Here is a 17385-nt window from a genome sequence, read left to right on the forward strand (position 1 = left end):
TACTAACGTTTTTCATTCTCTCACCAGTTATATTAGTAAGTACGAAACAAGCACGCTTTATAAGTGACACACCTGAGCACAGCACATGTAAAACAAAGTACCCAAAAGTCACCGAAACCTTCAGTAGAGGACAAAAGTGGCAGCGCGCTTGTGTCGACGCTTCTCTGGAAAACACGCGAGCGCTTATCACTCACTGGAACTAATGAGCTGAAAAAAACGAGCTCAACAACCACAAAATGACAAAACAAACGTTTTTACCTGCTAATCATGACTGCTCCCTTGTACATGACCGAAAATGTTGGCATTTTGAAGCGGTTTTTGCGCATCCAGCAACGCGTAGCGTATGCCCATTCCTCTCGTGATCAGCGCCTCGCGGAGGTCCGACACAGCGCGAGCCACATGATTCACTGCTACATGCAGCTCTAATACAGATGATCCTAAACATCACCAACTTTGCCCACAGATTAAATCTTATGCAACAGGAATGGGGGCTCGTGTTTTTTATATAGACACAGGCAGTTTAGAGGTAGAGATTTTCTTTTTGGCCATTGTTTAACACTGAACAGGTGGTTCCCAAATAAATATCCACATTTATGAAAGGACTTTAAAGGTTTACGTGATATATGCTGCAAAGTCTTACTGACATTAAGATATTTCAATCCATGGGGTCTTTCAAGGACACCGGGCTGAAGTCTATTATAGAAATATATTTCTATTATGTAGGCTATTATAAAAAGATATATTTTTCATCAAATTAGACCTGATTTGGGAATTGAAACTGATAAGCAACTTTAATCTATCGATATCTATCCAGAGTCTCCAGACAAAACACAGGGTGAACGAAACAAAATAATCACACTGTCCATAGTCTAGTGAAGAAGTAGATAAATGTTATACTATTACTACAATAAACTGTATATAAAAACAGTGTGCTGAATGCATCCTCTTAGGTGGCAACATCTAAAAATATATAATTAAATCAACCTTACTACATTTGGTTACACCAAGAAACGTCATTGGTAAGAGTCAGGTCAGACAGAAATAGCTCCTTAATGACATATTTTCAGTTTTACAGTATCCTACTGAAGGATGGTTGTGGTTTCTTAACCTCTGATGGTGTGGAATCACACTGCCACTAGTTATTTTATGAGTCATGAAAAAAATAGGAAATGCTGATGCTTTGGGGGGGGGGGGCAACATTTGAGCAAAAGCAGAAAACTCTAAATCCTTGTCCACTCAGAAAGACATATTTAATCTCTCAACCGTTTCCATTTTTAGCCAGCGTTATTGTCTATGGTCATCCCATGCGACGCAAGAGTGCTTTTCTCTCATGCAGCAATCAGATTTATACACGGATACTAGAGGTAAAATTACACAATGGGTGGATTACACTGTCCAAATTTACTCAGCTTTTTGTATTCTTACAATACGTGTAACATTTTCAATGTTAAGTAAGTGGGCTGAAAAAAACATTCCTTGAAAAGACTAACTGCATGCATAATGTAATGAAGAGACAACCTGTTAAAAGAGATCATTGTCATTTAGTGCTCAACAAACAGTGTTGCTTGCGCCCTAGTTAGAGTCAGAGTGACACTTTGCTTTAAATGCATTGTCACTGTGTAACTCCTCGCTGTCATTTACCTCGACACATGTCCGACATGAGCTACAGTCCAAAACAAGGTACACAGGGTTGTTCAAAAAGCTTCTTAGGACTGTTTGCTTTAGATTTTCTGTTGTTTGAGTCATACCTGTAACAATACAGAATCTTGGATATGTTATCATGCAAAGTGGAAATATGTGCATTTATTGTTATTGTCTTAGTTAATAATGTAAATAATGTATCTGCTGCTGTCCACAATCTGTCAAGTACCATATGACAATCAGTGTGACCAGACTTAAGCTTTCTTGTGCCAAACTCACAGGCTGTAATGATGTAATTTGTGGACTAGCTTTTACACACACAGCCATGATAAGCTATATTTTCAAAATGATCACACCAAACTACACTGACTTACAGAACTCTCTCATGAGGTTAATATGTCAAGTGTAATTTGCACATTCACATATCAAGTCATGACTGGGCAGAGTACTTCATAGTGCACAATAATCTGCAAGGACAACCTGTCAATCAACCGCGTACAGCAAAGGTCTTCGACCCTGCTCTTGGAGAACCACTGTCCTGCAGAGTTTAGCTCCATCCCTAATCAAACACACCTGAACCAGCTAATCAAGCTTGCCAGGGTCGCTTGAAAATCACAGGCAAGTCTGCTGATTCAGGTTGGAAATAATCTCTGCAGGACAGGCATCTGCGTACAGGGCCAATTCATGGTCCCACGAGATCCCTGGGCCCCGACCCTCAACCGCCCCTCTTCACAGACACCTTATCCAATGTTAAACTACAAGAGAGTGATTTGGCTAAAAAAAAAACAGAAGAAATGTATGTTTTTGTAGACTATAAAAAATAAAAAGATAGTAGCCTACACAAATTTTAAGCATTTTAGTGTGCACACAGGTGTGCAATCTGTTTGATTGGTTGTACAGTTGGGTTCCTTTGCATTGATTGATTAGTAGATACAGCATTGAAAGTAAAATTTTTCTAAAATTGTATAGTTCATCCAAAAATGGTTTCTTAAAAAATCATTTACTCACCCTTGAATTCGCGTTTAAAGTCTATGTAGAGAGAATTGTGTCGTCTTAGCGGCCCCTAATTTAATAACAAATGATCGTTGCGACGGAAGCAAATCAATCATAACTAACTTCAGCTGGAAAATAACTTTATTAAAGAACCGCTATAAAGCCAAAACAATCTCTGTTACCTTAAATTATACGTTTATCTCTGTAAAGCTGCTTTGAAACAATCTACATTGTTAAAAGCGCTACATAAATGAAGATGACTTGACTTGACCCATCAACTGTTTGGTGGTTACCCAAATTCTTTCAAATGATCTTTTTTTGTGTTCAACTGAAGAAAGAAACTCATACAGGTTTGGAACAACTTGAGGGTGAGTAAATGATGACAGAATTTTCATATTTGGGTGAACTATCCCTTTAATATTTATATGGATGTATTATATAAATTATTACACCAACATCCAATGAGACAGGCATGATCTTCAATTGCAGTAATTGCAACAGAACAAGAAACGGGCTCTACAGTCAGGCGCTGTAACTCAACAAATGTCTCCATTGTCTTTCGAGACAGAAGGATGCCAATATTAAATGAAAGTATGGTAATTTATAGCCTTATATATTTATTTACAGAAATGTTTTATGGCATCAAACCTCCTTTAGTATGCATGACTTGAGTTTCGTCTGTTTGATGACGTTGCAGGGTGTTCTGAATAAACACATTTTGTTAAGGGAAGTGAACTTTAACAGATATCCTGTGCTCAGGGAGTAGGGAGCAGTGAACACTGCGTAGGGACCCTGTCAAACTTCATGAGTGATCGAAATCATGACTAGTGTATTACTGATGTATTTGTATACTATGTATTATTACGATGAGTCTGTGACGACTGAAATAGAACAGTTTTCATCTCATTTGCTCTAAAAAGGCAAAATGTGCCTACATTTATAAAGCCTGATACTAAAAGGCTATAAATATCCTTTCAGAGCAGCCACTGTGATACAGGAGACAGCTGTTCTTTATTCAAGAATCTGCTATTGCCGAGAATAGCAGAACAGTAAAGCTCAGGCAGAATGGCAGATATTTAGCACTGGAAGGCTTAGCAAAGGCTTGAGACAATTTGAGATGAGCTATTGAAATGTCACCGAGAACAGCCTGAAAAATCCTACATTTTAAAAACTGAAATCATCTTTTATTCATCAGACAAAACTATTTAGGAATATATAACTCACTTATGCTGTGTCTGCAGTGTCTTTCATATAATATTCTACCAGCACTAAAAACACCCTCCAACCACTTCTGATAAACACTGCCTGTCAGGCATTTGCAGATTATATAGCACTACAGCGCAACATGCTCAAACATATTTGACAACACAACAAAACGAGTGAGTAAAAGAGTATGTTGCAGTTGCAGTACTTACATTGTGCTGTAGTTTTTTTCCCATTCAAGCTTTGGATGAAGATGACTATTAAATTAATGTTGTGAATTTCACTAAATCTTGCTCCGAAGTATCATTTATCTCACCACTCAAGAATCTCAGAAAGCCAACAGCCCTTCACCCCTCTTAAATCACTGAAGCTGTAAATCCTATGAATGATGATTCATGACAGATTGTCCATGTGATTTCTCATGATGCAGAGACTTAATTCATATGGGCTGTTTCTACATTTATTGGCATATATGTATGTATATACAGGCCAACATGTATATATATATATATAATAATGCTATTTTATTTTAATTCCAATGATCCTGCAGTTAAAAGTATGAATATTCTACATAGTTAATATTATCCCAAGTAATATGAAAACTGCATGGATAATAATTTGAATGTTATATGATATCTGTCATCTTTGCTTGTTGGCTTATAGTGATTGACTGATGAAATCACACAGTCCTAAAATCCTGAGCTGTGGCGTGAAAGACAGAGGACAAGAGTCCTCAAAAACAAAATACATACATAATATAAAACACATTACTTACTAAATAAATAAATTTGGATTTCTTGGATTTCTAAATAAATTCTTGGATTTGTTCATAGTTTTGTTAAAAACGTGTTTGTCTTCATTTTAGGATTTAGTTTTCAATCAATTTTAAAGCTACACTGTATATATTTTTAAGTTGATTCTTAGCAAAAAACACTTTGTTCTTTCAAAATGATATGTGCTCATTAATGTGTAATTACTTCCACCAACTAATCAAGTATTCTCGTAAGCGTAGAATCTGCAATTTAGAATACATACGAGCGAGTCGCTTGAATGGCGGAAGCCATGTTGCGCCTCCATCTTGAAAATACATTAGACAAAGAGGGAGATAACTGGAAATTCAAACTTCGCCTTTGGCGTTTTTACACTCAGTGGCACCGTGACGAATGCGAGGGGGAGATTACTCGCGACTGCCGGCAGATTTGAAATAATATGGCCACCGCAGGAGTTAAAACGCCCTCGGAATGGGAGGGGCTAGAAAGTAATATTCAGTTGGTAGTCACAAACAATTTCACCGCTAGATGGGAGAAAATCCTACACAGTGTAGCTTTAAAATTTCACTTTTTGTAGTTAGATAAATCTTTGTAATTTTTTAAATATTTGCTCGAGCAATGTTTGTTCAAAACAATGTTTGAATAACAAATCTATATTATAAAAGAGCATTTACACTCAGAGGACATCGAAAAAGCACATCATGTCAGCCCCTCAAAAGAAATAAATGTATTCATGTCTCTGTATGCAAATACATTTATGCACCACCACAATACACATACGAACACTATCGCTTCTCCTTCCAGCAGCCATGGCAACTACCCATTGCATCAGAAGTTTAATCACCAAATCTGCACAGTGGGTTGTTATCAGATTATCGGATAATCCAGTCCACATTGAGAAATCACAACAGCGAACCGTTTTTGGCCAGTCCCGCTTCTTGTTTTTCATCTAGGAAAAGCTCAGTAAACGTGCCACCCTTTGCAGTAATGAAGAATGGGAAATGAGAGTGGCAGCTTTACTCAGGAGCCAAGTTTCCATGCTGGACCACCGAGTGTGGTGAAATGGGTTAATCTGAAACAGTCTGACAGGCCAGTCTGACCTGTTTACTAACAGCTGCATTCTGGGCCCATGACTGCCCTCCATAGGTAACAAACAGAAGCGCATCCCAGGAAATGTCACAACATATCATTATCCACTTTTAATCATGCTTGATGCTGTCAGCATAAAAACAACACTGAATGGGATGAACAATCATGAAGGGATTGTTGAAATTGTTTTTCTCATGTTACAGAAGGACAGAGATTATTATTTAATGAGACGGCTTTGGACCAACAAGTCTATTAATGGTCTAATTTTTGATCAAATCAGAGAAGAGAAAAATTCACATATTCACAGAATATTTTAAACCGACAAAATCGACAAAAAAACAAGGAACTCCCACACACTATCAGTACTCGCAAATGAGTATCAAAATTGTATTAGCAACGTTTCGGTCTCACGACCTTCATCAGGCATATACAAACATTCAAACTCAATCCCATTTAAAATAAACACATGACCAATCAATGTAAAGATCCATTTGTAACCAATTAGGCTCAATGACTGAATACATAATTAACACCACATCATCATGACCCAAACGTTGCGAATAAAATTTTGATACTCATTTGCAAGTACTGATAGTGTGCGGGAGTTCCTTGTTTTTAGTAGATTTTTTGACCTACTTATATGGTCTTTTTTTCCCACGCACCTATCACCTGCAGGTGATAATATGACTTTTAAAACTTTTAATGACAATAAGGTGTATGAACTGTCAGTATTACGTATAGGTGCACCATAACATATATGTTTGTGTTCTTTTTCTGGTAAGTACAAAAGCTGACTCTTTGCAGGACAACTAATGTAAAAACATGCCTGTTTTTTATGAATCTATAACAGTGTTGCAAATAGCGTAGAAATCAATAAACCACAGAAAAGCTGACGCAACAGACCGGTTAACAAGACCTCATTATTAGGCAGGACTCTGACAAACAAGATAACAAAACAGCAAAGTCGGCAAAATTATGATGTTGATTCAACCATTGATAATGGTTATTAGCGAAAAACATGCAAAAACTAAATCAATAAAAAACAACGATGCAGATAAAGATTTGCTATAGGACGTGTTGTCAAAGTATAAAATCAAGGCTTTAAAATAATGTTTTAAAAAAATAATTGTGTCTTAGGTGTTAGCTGACTGTGTCTGTTGTATAATCAAAGTTTGCATCCAATACAAATTATTCTACTCATTAATTGCACATTTAATTTGATTACACTGCATTTAAACATCGCACTGAACTCTTAATGACCCCTTATTTGTGTCTAGCTTCATTCATTTATGCATACTGTAGAAGGCACATAGTGTGCCATTATAATGCTGTCGAGCATTTAATCCACAGACATTGACATAAATCACAGATTCCTGCAGTTACACTGAAAAACACACAGGCTGGTAGAGGGAGCCCTTTCCTGTAAAACTTTTATACAGATCCAAAACTTCTATGCTGGCTATGAGATAAATGCTGCAGAATCTTCTCTGAAGCCTCATACATCGTCTGTAAAAAGACACTTCAAACCAGAAGCATGATGTTGTACACTACATGCATTGGTTTATATTTGTTTCAAATAAGGAATTCAAAGTCAATAGAAACACAGTAATTTTCATAGTGTAACATCCGCGCAAATCCACAACGTTAAGAACACGAGGACACAATGCCCTGTTTGTGAAACACTATGCACTGATTGATTAAAGGTAAAACTATTGGTATACAAAGTCATCTCATTCGTGAGGTTGAGCTGATATAGCATCAAACACACTGATAGTATCTTAAAGCCATTAGGTTAATTTCTTAGGTGTTCAGGTGACAGCCAGGACATGTATTTGGGTTTACAGCGCTCACATGGACACAATGCTGAGACTCGGACACCATGTCCATGATCAGATCGACTATTTACACATGTACATTTGTTTAAGTTTTTCCTCCAGATATACATAAATGCTCAAGTCGAAATTATATTTAAGTTTTTAGCATCGATTTTAGCATAGAATAAGAAGTTATTGATAAAAAAGTGATGAAAAGTGACAAAAATAAATGAAAAAGATCAAAATACAGACTTCTTTTCTTTGAGTACTCATTTAATGTACAACAACATCAAAAGAGAATAAAATAAAAAAAGACAACTAAACTGTAGTATCTTGAGGAAAATAAGCTTGAAAATCAAAGGATGTACTTGTACTTGTGTTATAATATCATGCAGCTTTTGTTATATGTAAAAGATTTTATTTTGTTACATTTGCAAACAACATGCTTCAGTTGTTCAGACTGTTTCTTCAGGTCATCACTAAAGTACCGGTCACCAAACTCTAAATTTAGCACGTCACTGGGCAGATTCATTCTCAGGTAGGCTACACAACCAGCTATTCCTATATTTCATGGCTATAATATTAAATGAATGTGCCTTCAGTAGAATATTCAAGAATGTTTCCACCTGTCAATCACACACCTGCTATGATGCCTGATACTGGTGATGCAACTACTGACTTTCATTTGAACTTGAAGGCTGCTGACAATCACAAACAGTGTTCAAATCCTTTCAGAGTGTTTGTTCACCTTACTTAACCTCTACATTTGTGTAATGCCTTAGATGTAAACAAACAAACAAAAAACCCTGCCATATACTGTTCTCAAACTGGGGTCTGGGAACCCCATGAAGGCTCAAGGAGTTGCTTGGGCATCCACGAAAAATCTGAGAGGAAAAAAAAGACAATTTACCTAAATGTAATTTTAGGACTGTAAAAGTTATCGTGTTAACTTAAGAAATTGATTAAATACGTTGAATACGGTTCATGTGCATTCCAAAAAATTTGTTGAAATCATTAGATTAAATCAATTTTAATTACTAATCTTTTATCAGCCCCGGTTTTTAAATGTAATAAGTCAAGTTTTAACATTTTACATTATTTTTAGTGGGTAGAAAATATAGGCTACATAGAAAACATCATCCAGATACTGTTTTCATCGTCTCTTTTGCTTTATTACACTGACAATATCAGTTATTTACAACAATTATTTAATTTTGCTATAACAACATATTGGCTTTATTATGTAAGGCTTAATATTTTCCGTACAAAAAGAGTTTTCAGTACAAATGAGCCTATGAAAATATAAATCTGCCTTTATAGCCTATAATAACCGGCTGCAGGTTCTCTCGCAAAGGGATCATTATCTGTGGGGTCCTTGGCATAAAAAAAACCCTGGTCTAAAAGAAGATGAAGATACGTATAACTTCATCTGTACAGGCTATATAAACGCAACACGTTTTTGTCAGTAGGCTAGTAGCCTACTTTTTTGTTTAATAATTACAGGCTATTACAGACATTGCGCACGAACTTGACGCCTCAGTTTTTGAAGAGACTGTCCAAAATATCTAATATCATTACTCAAAAAATGTCAATGCCACAAATCTGTAGCCAACCTAATCTTTGTTAATCCGGGAATATGTTTTAAAATGCTCACAGCTACCTTTACTTTGTGGAAATAGCGAAACCTCGTCGTCAAGAACATTGTGTGAACAGTAGCCTACTGTATGTAGCGTACTACATGCTCTTCATTAATAATGCTGCTCTTTACTTGTCACATACACAGTTAGAAACTTAAGTCGTTTACATGAATACTTGTAAAGTTTAGAGTTTAATTTAATTTTACTGTTTAATTTAATTTAAAACCAAATTCAATTCTTACCAGTAAATGAGCGAAAGTCCATCAAAACGCTCGAGCTGTCTTCCCCCGGGGTTCAGATAGGACATTGCATCCAACTCAAACGTTAAGGTTGAAATAGCCTGCTCTGGAAACGGAATTATATGCTGCCTCCTCCAAATATGACCACCAGACACATCACCGCGATTTCATGTCATGCTTGTGGTTCGCGCATGCAGCTTCGCTCAAGAGTCAGCGTTCATTCAGCATTAAATCAATGATACAGCAACTGCCAGAGGGGAGAGAGAGAGAGAGAGAGAGAGAGAGAGAGAGAGAGAGAGAGAGAGAGAGAGAGAGAGAGAGACTCAACTATGCCAGTTTCTAATCTGTAAAACACGTGGTTTTCATGCTGACCTGGTCGTCTGTTAGAAAATCTACATCTTGTCGACAGCCCTCTGGTCACATTACTTTGACTTTGCCAAACTACAGGTAGGCTAATGTCTGTGTATGTAGGTTATACTAGGATGTGTGAGTCTCTGGCTGCCTCTCAAGAACCATGACCTGTCTACCTAGAGAGCATTTTAGGGCATCAGGTAACTAAGCTTTGATTGGTTGATACAGAGATAAACTTTGTCTAGGCCTATGTGCAGTCAAAATGAGGTAAAGCCAATGACCGTTCAGCTTCAGGTAATTGAGATGAATAGTGCGGCTGTTGACCTGTTCGAGATCGCTGCACTGCAGCCTAAACACCAGAAGGGTTTCCGATTTCCTCACATAGACATTTGTTTGTAACACCAATATCTGTCCCTGTAGCTTCATAAGTCAAATCAAAACCTGTCTACATTTGTTCTTTTGGTGCATAACCCATCACTCTTTATAATTACTTAATTAGAACTCAAAACCAGTAGGCCCTCAGTTATTTAAAGGAAACTGCAATACCTTTTACATGCAAGAATGATCATGGGTATAAAATATGATGAAAAATAAATAAATCAACTAGTCCCAATTTGTTTTGTGCTTTAGAACTAGTTCTGCCATGAGGCCATTTTCTGCCTTATACACTACACAGTCATTGCTCAGTCACCTTTTGTGTGACAAACTCATAAAGGACACTACTAACTCCTCCTTCATTTAGACCTGCCGGTACATATGAACCAGAGAAGTGACGAGAGTGATTTGTGTGACTGTAAATTCATCAAGTCTTAACGAAATAGGATTTGCTGTCTTTTTCTTGAGAAACTCTGATATAGTAAAAACCGTTACACACATTTACCATGGTATTCACTTTCACCTATTGCAGTTATTGTTACTAATGTAAAATCATAATAAATTAATAGAGGCCAAGGACTCAAATAGTGTAAATAAGCTTGAATAGGTTGATATGAATCAAAGCAACACTCCTGGTCAAATTAAAACTCTGTTGGTTGTTGTTCTTTTGAAAAAATAAGTTTAAATTTAAATTTATTATAAATTTATTAACAAAACTAAAATCAGAAAATATCCCTTTGTCCTACATTGAAAGAATTTTCAACATTCATGATCAATGTAATTTGCATACAGAATTCTGATCTTGCATCTGTTTGCAAACCAAATTCTGTTTGGCCTTTCTTTTCTTGCCACTATAAAAAAAAGAGGCTGCTGAATCTATCTATGAGGAGGACACTGGTGACTGTATCAAGTTACCACTATTTTATTGTGGAAACAATAATTTAGTATGATATGGTATTCTCTTAACTACGGTTTTACAATGAAAACTAGTCTTTTGCTTCAAGTAAAAATGATTCAGTTCTGTTTACTGGCCATCATACATTATCCCAGAATAAGTAAATGATCGCAAATTTGCCTTTAAATGTGTCTTATTTAGCTTCAAACAAGCATATTATTGTATATTCTGTTTTCTAAATGATGGTGCAAAATTTAGAGGTGTTAGTACCTGATGCACCTTTTCCAAGTCTCCCCCTAGTGGTGAAGTTTGGTAACGCAGGGAAGCGCACATCTACAGGCTAATTGCTGAGACAACTTTAGTGAGACGTCAGTGCAGTTAGCCATGTCATCCTCCAGACTCCTGGCATACATACTTTACATTACTTATACTCAGTATTTAAAGTGTGTCGCAAGTTGCAGATGACTGGCACTTAATCAGTATGTTTACACACTGCTGTCCATCATTTCAGCAGGTCTGAGAGTTAGCGATATTGACATCCTGCCTTGGAAAGAAAAGAGTCACTAAGTTCAGTGCCATGCTGACTACAATGCTTGACATACTTTGAATGAGATCATGTGCGGCGTAAAGATACAGAGAGAGTGACAGAAAGGGTGTGGGAGCGTGTTTTTAGATAACAGTAGATCAGTGCACATAACTGCCCGTTCACAGTCATTCTGTCAACATTCCTCCTTATCTGAAAGGCAGTGTTCCTTGTCCGTCTTAAGCAAGCAGAGAGGAATTACAGCTTTCGACAGCAGATTCCCTAAAGTGACATTTTCAATAACACATCATATTGGTCACAGAACACTTATGGCTTCTTAAAAAGCATGTTTAACACTCTTTCTAAATAAATGAAATGGCTTGGCCCAGGCAGGATTGGCTGGTTTTCTCAGACCCTCCCCGTAGTAGAATGTAGGTGGGGCTGCACCGTCTGTCATCAGACCCAGCCAAGCAGGTTCGTTCTGAATCTCATTCTTGACCTGGGTGTGGTTGTCACCTGTACTCTATGTGTCAATGCCACTCCATGACTCTTTTATACATACTTGTTACACTGACATAGCCACTTTCAGCTGTACATTTTCTAATCAGGCATTTTGTCATCCTACAAAGACAAAAACAATAGGAAATTCTGAAGGGATAAATAGAGTGATTAGCCAATGGTGGCTGAAAATTATTGCTCTGTTGAGATTTTCTGCTGGGGATTTGAGGCCATGGGCAGTCTGGTTTGCTGAACTGTGGCTGGGCCATAACAGGATTGCTGCAACACAGCAGTTTTGTGTGTCAAAGGGTCTTTGGGGGGTTTTCAAACTCACTGAGCCTTGGCTTCCTGCTTTGTCCACAGTCTCAGGGAGGATTCAGCCATTCTCTGAGGCTGGACTCACTCTGCATGCCCGAAAGAGTTCCCGAACAGCATGGAAATGCAGTACTGAGAAACCTAAAACACAGTTAAACAGAATCTTTAGTTTGTAGTATAGAAACTGGAAACTTGTACTGGTAATGATAACCCAACGATACGATACAATATGATAACGATACGATAACCAAACAAAACTTGAACCCTAAAGGTGCGGTCACATTTACTGTTGCTTGGTGAAATTTCATGGGTGATATCCAGTCATTTCAATTGGAATTTACGTGACTGGGAATTTCGCATCAGGTTCAAGTTTTCCCCACGTTAACCAACAAAACTCTACTTGGTTTGAAAGTGACTTCTGTGCTTTGTGCATCACTGCTGACAATGGACAATGTACCTCTTTTGCCCGTTCCAAAAGGTGAATAATGCAGAGAAATAATAAGTTTGGAGTGACATTCATCCCAATGTCAATAAATAAGTACGTTTACATGTGCAGTCTCAAAGCTACAGTCTCCATCTGTTCGTCTTTTCAAGTGTACGTGACACAAAGACTGTTTTAAGGATGAAATACATGCTGAGCGCCACTTCTGCCTCACCTCTTGGTCTGTTCGACCAACTTCACAAACTGAATCATCCAACTGGTACAAATTCAGACTAAAGCATTTACATGGTGAATTACTGTTTTAGCTGAAACAGAACATTTAAAGTAATGATCTTTCTTGGCCTCTCACTGAAACAGCATTTTCAGTGGTTTTGTAAATGTTCCTCTTTGACCTAAAGAAAGGGAGGATAAGTAATGAGGCTATGAACCCAAGTGTCACCTTTATCTGAAAGAAAAACAGGTGTAATGCAAGACTTTACGACTGCAAAGCGTATCCCCTTCAGAGACAAAAGTTGTAAAGCCATGTTGTCACCAACAATGTCCTAACATACCTCAGCGGATGGCTAGCATATTTGCATCTTATGGTTTCTAGGTGCATTTTTTGGGACATATTGCAAAGAGAAACTGCGCGACACACCTTTAGCGACTAGAAAATGCAGTTGTGTATTTAACAAAGCAGGTGCTGACACTCCTGCCATTGAACCTTAAATCTTCACACCCGGAAAAACTGACACTCCTCTTTCATTAGAAATCAGAAGATTGATGAATTAAATTTCTACATGAGTTTTATAAATGTATATGGTAATGTAATATAAGTGACTTGGTTTTTCATGTTTTAATCAACTGGTTTGCCTATTAGTGGAGGATTTGAAGAAATCCTTGATATGAGACTCATGCTTTATTCTTAAACTGTCAGGTAGGGCAGTCTATTTTGGTCGATAGCTCAAAACTACATATTTAAAATGCTTTGGTCTCTCCACCCATGTTTGGATAATGCACCTTGCACTGAAAGAAATGCTCAGTGCAATGCAGTACACACCCCATAGTCCATACACATTTATCACAGACTAGAGTCTCCCCCGGAGGAGAATGAACGGTCATTTGTACCCCCCACCACTAAAAAGTTTACTTCACGATGGCTAATTGCACACAAGCTCATCATTACAACTTTGAATTATGTGTGTTGAGTTCCAAAGAAGGCCCATCCTGGCAGAGGAATGCTAAGAAACCCACAAGGATAAATACACTACGGTATTTCAAATCTGGCAGGCAGCACAGCTCTCGCTGCTGAATTGTGTTCAGATAATGTTCCACACACGTCCGTCAATATCACCTTCACTATGGGTGTGTAAGGGAATTCCGGCCTTTCACCTGTTTCATAAATTCCTGGTTCCAAACCCACTTACACAGTATTACAGTATTATTCATTAGCAGTGCATGCAAATATCTATTCATTTGCATATAACGTGTGATGACAGATTAATTTCTTGCCCTTTTCACTTGTAGAATATGTAGCAGCTAGAATGTGGCAACAACAATTGAAAAGAGACTTGATACAAGCACATCAGGTACAGAAGTAACTCTGCAGCTAATGAAAATGACTCTAATATGGTGCAGATCTAAATGTAAATGATAGACAAATACCCATTCGCACATTAAGATCATTAGGAAGTGTTCTATATAAACACTGTTTGAGAAGTATGACTACATGTCAAAGTTAATATTTAAGCCCTTGGAATGGACTGTGTTCACATTTAGCCAATTTCACACAAGGACTCCACAGTTGTAGCTTATCTTCGGGCATTCCTTTAGAGATGTGATATAATAGTGCATCGCAGCTGTATTCATTATATCCATAGTAAGATAGGCGGCTATAACACATTTAATGACTTCTGCAGCGTCAGGCTTTAGGCTCTTTTTACAGGATACTCAATATTTTTTCACTTACTTTTGCAAAATGTTAAGATCCATTTATCATAAACAACATTATCAAATTAAATATATTGTCACTGTACTGAAAGCAAATCCGATTATTAAAATATTCTCTGAAAAATATTTACTTTGTATCAAGTTGATATACCAACTTTGTCTATTTTTCCCCAATATTAATAGTTGATGTAAAAACCATTGTTGAGAAACACTGTTAATTAATTTCAGATTTATTTGTAAAGCTCTTTTCAACTTTGACTGACCCAAAAATACATTATAAAAATAGTTTTCTTTTCATTTACATTTTACACAGAGCCCCTAGCACCCCTTTGCTTCACCCAGACCCCAGATCACATTAATTGCATACACATTAGTGTTATTTTAGTGACATATTGTAGTATTTAATAATATTTGAAATTAGCTTTTGTTTTATATTTTCAGTTTTCATTTAAATTTACGTTTTAGTGATTTTGGTTATGTGCTTTTGTCATTTTATTAGTTGTTTTTTCTATTTCTATTTAGCTTGAATTTATTTTTAAATTAAATTTTTTTGTCATTTTAACTCAAACCTATTCTATTTCAGTTTGTTGCCATGAGGCAATATTTTCATTTAAGTTTACTTTACATTTTTTAATATAATATTTATATTTTATTTCAGCTTTATTTCAATTAAAAGCAATTTAATAGTTCACATTTTATTTCTGACAGTATTTAACATGTAAGGGATTGTCTGGGTTTGCTATATGTGTAAAGTTCTGTGTCCTAGTTTTTAGTTCATTGCTATGCTTTCTCATTGATTTATGTTTTAGGCTACACCTGTTGTTAATTTAGTTACATTTACTAGTGTATTTAAGCCCTGTGTTTCTGTCAGTTCATTGTCAGTTCTCGTCATGATTACACCAGTTGTTCTGTTTTCAAGTTCCTAGTTTTCTGAATGTTTGCCAAGACTATAGATTATTATATCACTTATGAATGGGAGAAACTGCAACGTGCAATATGACGGATTACGTCGCTTCTAAGTAAAAGAGCCAATCGCTGATTGGTAAAGTCATTGAATCACTGCAGCTGCTGTAAGAAGCTCCGGTTCCCATAGAAATAGTTCCCATTTTTAGCGCTATTTGAGCACAAACAGTATCTATGGGACAGTTCATGTCAGATTTTGTTGCTGATTTGAAATATGTTATTTAATTGTGAGTTCGGCAATCAGTTTTTGAGATGCCTGAAATAGCTGCCTGGAGGCCTTGCAAATATGGCAAAATGAACATGGCCGAGTGAACAGACTTTCCTTGAAAGGGACTTTGGTGTTTGTTTAATAAACTTTGATACTGCTGCAATTAGAGCCTTCTCGTCATCGTTTTTGCAACCAACTGTGACAACACACTAGTTCACACTTGTACATGTTTATGTGCACTTTACAGTTTTTAAAAGGCTCGAAGCTTCTTTGACTCTGACGATATTCAGGTAGTTATAGCAGCATAAACATTAGCATAAAATATTCAAATATTTGAATTTGGTTTGAGGTCAGTGCAGCTGATCAATGTATTTGAAGGCTAAAGCCTGTTGACACCGGTGGACATTTTGCTATTTGTTTTAGTCTACTGCACTTATTCAGCTAACCCTGTGTAATATTATTCTTGTTTTTCATTCATGTTTAACTGTAATTCAGATAACCAAAATGCATCCTGGGTCAACTTGAAATTATACGTCCTCAAAAATAATTTGTCCTGTGCTCTGTTTACTTGTTTGTGCTTTATGGTTTACGTGTGATTACACCGCAATCTTCACCTGACACCTGTTGAATTGGTCTTTGAAAAATACATTATTTATACAGTGTGAGGCTTCAGGCATGCTGGAAAATTGAATAGTAAGAGAGATACTTAACACCAAACTAATATTGCTGTTGCTTTTCCATCTGCTTCCATCCAAAAACAGACAGTAAAAAAAGACACACAAATGCACACACACACCTCCCCTGATGACTCACTGTTTAGCCATCCCAACAATACCCGGTTCTCATTACTTGTTCCTCTGTTGGCATTAAGAAGGGTCCCCTAGTGACTTCTTAGCATGAGGGCCTGCATGTTCAGAGACAATTGCGATGTTTTAAATCTGTTTCAGATATGTACAATGGCTATAAAAATGAAAACTGCTCTGCAGTTTAACAAGCACATCAGCAATCAGTCTAACAAAAGGTCTGGCTTTTAAAACTCTTCATGAAACGAAGTCTCACAAAGTAGCTGCATCCCAAACAAAAGTCGGTCTGGTTATGTAAACTCTCTGTTAGCTGACACTCTATATGAGAGAAAGATTTATGTCCACCCAAAACTTTATGGCTAAAACAAAAGCCATCAATAAATAAGACATGCTAATTTGTACTGTGGTGCATGTGTTCATGAGAAGCAAGAGTCATTATGAATTTTAAAAAGTTTTCTTTCTTTTTTTTCTTTTTTCTTTTTGCCCTTTTTTAGCTAAACATTAAATAAACATCAAAATTAAAGTCGCCATGAAACAGAAGTTGCAATAGTCTTTTCATCCCTATTTTGATGTACATCCGAGTGAAAAATCAGGTCCTTCCTTGAAATCGGGTATCTGTTAGGAACCCAAGCAATCCAACTGGATCAAATTCCTTTTGATAGGTACTCTCTTTAGTTACAATTCAATCATGTTATGA

General features: G+C 36.8%; 1 protein-coding gene across 3 annotated transcripts in view; it reads right to left on the minus strand.

Moving 5' to 3' along the window:
• Positions 1–17385, minus strand: part of LOC308700840 (syntaxin-binding protein 4) — a gene marked incomplete at its 5' end in the record, with an annotated part of 65124 nt that overhangs the window by 31706 nt on the left and 16033 nt on the right. The window contains one exon of one of the 3 annotated variants that reach the window (XM_081382654.1): positions 12363–12484. In XM_081382654.1, coding sequence (XP_081238780.1) covers positions 12363–12412 — 50 coding nt within the window. Of the gene's footprint in view, positions 1–258; positions 398–9389; positions 9455–12362; positions 12485–17385 lie in introns of those variants that run through there. The other 2 variants (XM_081382653.1, XM_081382655.1) reach the window with 2 other exon arrangements.

The sequence above is a fragment of the Scardinius erythrophthalmus genome (assembly GCF_964197995.2).
Source record: "Scardinius erythrophthalmus genome assembly, chromosome: 1".
Classification (NCBI taxonomy): Eukaryota; Metazoa; Chordata; class Actinopteri; order Cypriniformes; family Leuciscidae; genus Scardinius; species Scardinius erythrophthalmus.